At 47.6% G+C, this 4,551-nt stretch overlaps 1 protein-coding gene across 1 annotated transcript in view; it reads left to right on the top strand.

Moving 5' to 3' along the window:
- Nucleotides 1-1,185, top strand: part of LOC104077658 (early growth response protein 1-B-like) — a gene marked incomplete at its 5' end in the record, with an annotated part of 1,996 nt that extends 811 nt beyond the window's left edge. The window contains 1 exon segment of the mRNA XM_009578962.1: nt 1-1,185. This exon segment is cut by the window's left edge and continues 664 nt beyond it. Within this exon segment, the coding sequence (XP_009577257.1) occupies nt 1-480 (480 nt within the window).
- Nucleotides 1,186-4,551: the final 3,366 nt, after the last annotated feature.

Below are 4,551 nucleotides of genomic sequence, written 5' to 3'. Positions count from 1 at the left end.
AGGAGCGACCACTTGACTACGCACATCCGCACACACACAGGAGAGAAGCCATTTGCCTGTGACATTTGTGGCAGAAAGTTTGCCCGAAGCGATGAGAGGAAGAGACACACTAAAATCCACCTTAGGCAGAAGGACAAGAAAGTGGAAAAGGCAGCTCCGGTCTCAACTGCTTCCCCAGTTCCTGCCTACTCATCCTCTGTGACTACGTCCTACCCTTCCTCCATCGCCACCACTTACCCCTCGCCAGTGCGCACAGTGTATTCCTCCCCTGCTCCCTCTTCCTACCCCTCCCCTGCACACACCACGTTCCCATCTCCTTCTATAGCAACCACTTACCCCTCTGGCACTGCCACTTTTCAGACCCAAGTGGCCACCTCCTTCTCATCTCCCGGGGTCACCAACAATTTCAGCTCACAGGTGACCTCAGCACTTTCAGACATGACGTCAGCCTTTTCTCCAAGGACAATTGAGATTTGCTGAGATTACCTTCTGGAACAGGAGAATTCACCTTTTCCATTGGTACTATCAGACACGGAGTCTCCAATTACTCCCCCAACACCATACGTTGCAAGGCTATTTAACTTTTCTTTAAACTTCAGCTGCCTGAAACAACTGCCGTTTAAGTTTTCCACCTCTGTTGAATGACTTAATTTGCATGGACTGTGGATATAAGTTCAGTATAATTTTCCCCGTAAACAATAGTCTTTTATTAGGAAGAAAGGACTTTTGATTAAGTATGTAGCTGATGTAAATTGTACATGTGCCATGGTTTTGCTTTCCTTTAGGTACTATTGATGTGAAAAATCTTTGCATATCCATATTGTATTATTTGGAGTTTGCAGGGCCATATTTTGTAAATGTTAATTCTATTTCAGTGACAATGCTGTAATGAGTTTCAAACTTCTTTGGGAACAGCACTTACTGTATTTGAGCATGTTAGAGTGATGCTATGTAAATATCACCTGATGAGACACTCACATGTGGCAGAAGTTTTGTTTTTAAAGTTACAAGTCTTGGTGCCTTTTTGTGAAGCCTTGCTGACGTCATGCATTTGTGTGAATGGATGCTTTGCATCTTGCCTTAAAGTGAAAGGGATGTTACTCAGAGAATGTAAGGGAGAGCAGGGAATGGGTGGGGAAGGGAGCACGAGAAAGCCCTGGGGGACGGAATGTAAGCAAAAAAACACCCCACACCTCTCAAAGTCTATTTTTGTTACAAAAATGTAAATTTATATATATATATATATATATTCAGGAGTTGGAATGTTGTAGTTACCTACTGAGTAGGCAGCGATTTTTGTATGTTATGAACATGCGGTTCATTATTTTGTGGTTTATTTTTACTTTGTAATTGTGTTTGTTAAAATGAAAGTGACTGTTTGGCTTCTAAACACATCGAATGCGCTTTCCTGCCAATGGGATATTTGGTGTACAATACCCTTCAGAAAAAAAATAAATAAAATATCGAATCGTGCGGACTTCCACATTTTCTTTTAAGTTGCTACGTAGGAAAACTGTGCTGCAGCAACTCTTACGTGGCTGGGAAGTAAAAAGTGCTGCTTGTCTCCTGGAGAAACACCCGCTTAAAGAAAGGAGCGGAGACCAATCACTCCTAAGTCCAGTTGCTCGCAAAGGCATGGATGGAGCACACACGTCCTTGCATTAGGTGCATCACCTGCTCTTTTGAAGTAGCCACGATTCCTGTTCTCTGGCTTCTCCAGAAGCATATGAGCTAATCTTAGGAAGAAAAGAAATTTTCCCAGTGCTGAAAATGAGGTTTGAAAATTAGAATCTCAACTGTGTGTTCATAGATAGTCAGAAATCTTACTGGATGGCAAGATAATAGAGCAGTTTCTAGGCTGGAAATACAATAAGCTCAGTCCAAAGGGTTGGCTGACAGGAGGTAGCCCTGCTCAGCTCCTCCTTGACACAACATAGGGCATATAAGTGCGTGGGCCTGACAGCCTTTAGTACAGATGTTTCAGCACTTATAGGAGGAAACCACTTCCTTACACGGTGGTTTGAAAGACATTTCAGGGGGTACGTGAACTCTCTGCAGAGCGAATTCAGAGGAGTTTGCATCCATGAGAACTGGTGGTGCAGGTACGGGGGAGGGTTCTGGTGTCAGTCCTTTCAGGTGGGCTCTCCACGAGTCACTAATGTTTAGGGTTGTGAGGAGCTGGGATGCAGATATAGGCCTTGATGAATGCACCTGGCACAATGTAAACTGGCAAGCGGTCTCCGTCGGACACAGCATGCCCTACTGCTTGCCAAAATAGACTCCACTGACTAGGAAGGGCAACCTGCTGAAGCCCCTGGGCTAGTCCTTCTTCTTGGGGATGCAGCCCACCCCTGGCAAACGGCAGCAATTCTGGAAGACACCTAAGAGCTGAGCAGTTGGTAAATCCCAGTCTGTCGTCTCTCAGGCAGGACTGTCCTCAGCGGGTTGGGACAAGCTGTGCTGCTTTGTCTCTGTGCTGGTTTCTGCCTGCAGTGCCGGGTGCGGTCTGCAAGCTGCTAACAGTGACTTTGCAGCTGGCCCTGCTGGGCCTTTTCAGAGAAAAACACCGGCTCTTTTCAACCCAAGGGGCTTCGGCCTCCAGCCAAGGCAGATTGACTGTGCAAGCTGAGTATGTGGCTTCACACTGTCTGAGCTTGTAACCCATGTCAGAAGCCACAGAAATCCACTTATGGGAGATGAGACAATGAAGAAGGGCCTTCAAATGTGATGCTTCAAAGAAGGAAGCAAACAACATTATGTAAAGCTAACCACAAAATTTTTTCCCACCTCCGGTTCCCAAAATCAACAGCAAAATAAACAGTTGGAGTCAGCCCAAGCCCATTCTGATCTGTGGCACTGCTCTGTTCAGACAGTTAGAATAGAATAGAATAGAGTAGAATAGAATAGAACAGAATAGTTCAATTGGAAGGGACCTAAGGCCTACAGTGATCACCTAGTCCAACTGCCTGACCACTTCAGGGCTGATCAAGAGTTAAAGCATCCTACTAAAGGCATTGTCCAAATGCCTCTTAAACACTGAGAGGCATGGGGCATTGACCACCTCTCTAGGAAGCCTGCTCTATTTGTCCATAAAGAAATGCTTTCTAATGTCATCTGAACATTCCCCTGATGCAGCTTTGAACCATTCCCATGTGTCCTGTCCTGTCACCGGATACCAGGGAGATCAGCACCCCCTCCTCTCCACTTCCCCTCCTCAGGAAGCTGTAGATGTTGCTGTCTTTTCGAGCTAGTCTGCTAACTCCTGGTCTAGCCTTCTGGAATTGTGACTGTGCTAAAACCGGACCAAGTGGGCTCTCAAGCAGTGCCTGATGAGCCTGAGGGTGCCCTGGGTTCTCCAGAGCACTTGTACAGAAATGAGCAGTGATGGTAATTGTCACGCCTAAACAGGCAGCAAAGAAGATAGGTGCTCTTTGGTGCATTGGGTGCAAAGTGGACCGAGCCAGGCAGTGTTGCAGGGCTGTACAGGAACGAAGGCCTTCCTAGCAGCAGGGCACCTCTCTGACGCCTGGCTAGCCACCTCTGCACATAAGACCGGCCTGTGGGTGCCAAGGCAGCAGCGCAAGGTTGATGATGGGATCTGCAAGGCCTCTCTAGCTCAAAGAAACACGGGTCCTACTTGCCCCGTGCTTCCTCCACTTTGTGACGGTAGATCCTTTCAATTTGTGGAGGCATCCAGAAATCCACCCTAACCCTCTCCACCCCTCCCCGGTCACCTCCTTAGGCCTTCTCTTGAGGGTGCTGCAGTCTCCCTTTAAATGGAAGCGTTCTGGCCTCCCACCGCTGTGGGCACTGGTCACAGGCACTCCACAGGCAGCAGTGTCCAACTGCAGGGATGTTCAGAGGCACTGAACCAGGTATGTGGGGTTACCGTTGGCCCCATGTAAACCCTGACTCAAAAAGCAGTACAGCGGAGTCGTGCAAGCCAGCAGTGTTCTGAGGGAAGGGCTCAGTACCTGTACGTAATGTAAGGCTGCCTGTAATGGCCTGCGAGCTGGCGACTGACAGTTCCCGTCCAGCTGGGGGGTCACTTGTCTGAATTGCATCTCATTGCAGGAGCCGAGCCTCTAGTTTGGAAAAAAAAAAAACCCAATAACAATTTGTAAGAGCTGTTGACATATGCCAACCAGGGCCGCTTTCATGCAGATACCCTTTGGTGTAACTTCCTAGAAAGCGCTCATAATTTAAGCTTTGGCATTTGGTCTAAATTGCAGCGACTTGTGCTTTGCATTTGCCATCCCTGTTTATAACGTAAAGGAAAGAACATGCATGGGGTCTTTCGCTCCTACTCTTTCCATGGCCTTCAGCCCATAAAATGAAAGCAGATTTCAGGTCTGAGAAAGCATTGACCATGCATTTTCCGTGAGATCTTTTTGTTTGCTGTTGGTCTGAAGAAGCCAGGATTTCTGATTCTTAGAAACTTTGTGCCCAGTCTCACTGGGAGGGTAAGCCGGTCTCAAGGAGGCTGTCCCCAGGGAAACAGCAGGTGTTGCCACCGGCCGGGGAAAGCCCTCGCCTCCGGTGCAGATGAAG

The sequence above is a fragment of the Fulmarus glacialis genome, unplaced genomic scaffold (assembly GCF_000690835.1).
Source record: "Fulmarus glacialis isolate BGI_N327 unplaced genomic scaffold, ASM69083v1 scaffold33435, whole genome shotgun sequence".
NCBI lineage: Eukaryota > Metazoa > Chordata > Aves > Procellariiformes > Procellariidae > Fulmarus > Fulmarus glacialis.
Note: the sequence above shows the minus strand (reverse complement) of the source record. Positions and strands in the feature narration are given on the sequence as shown.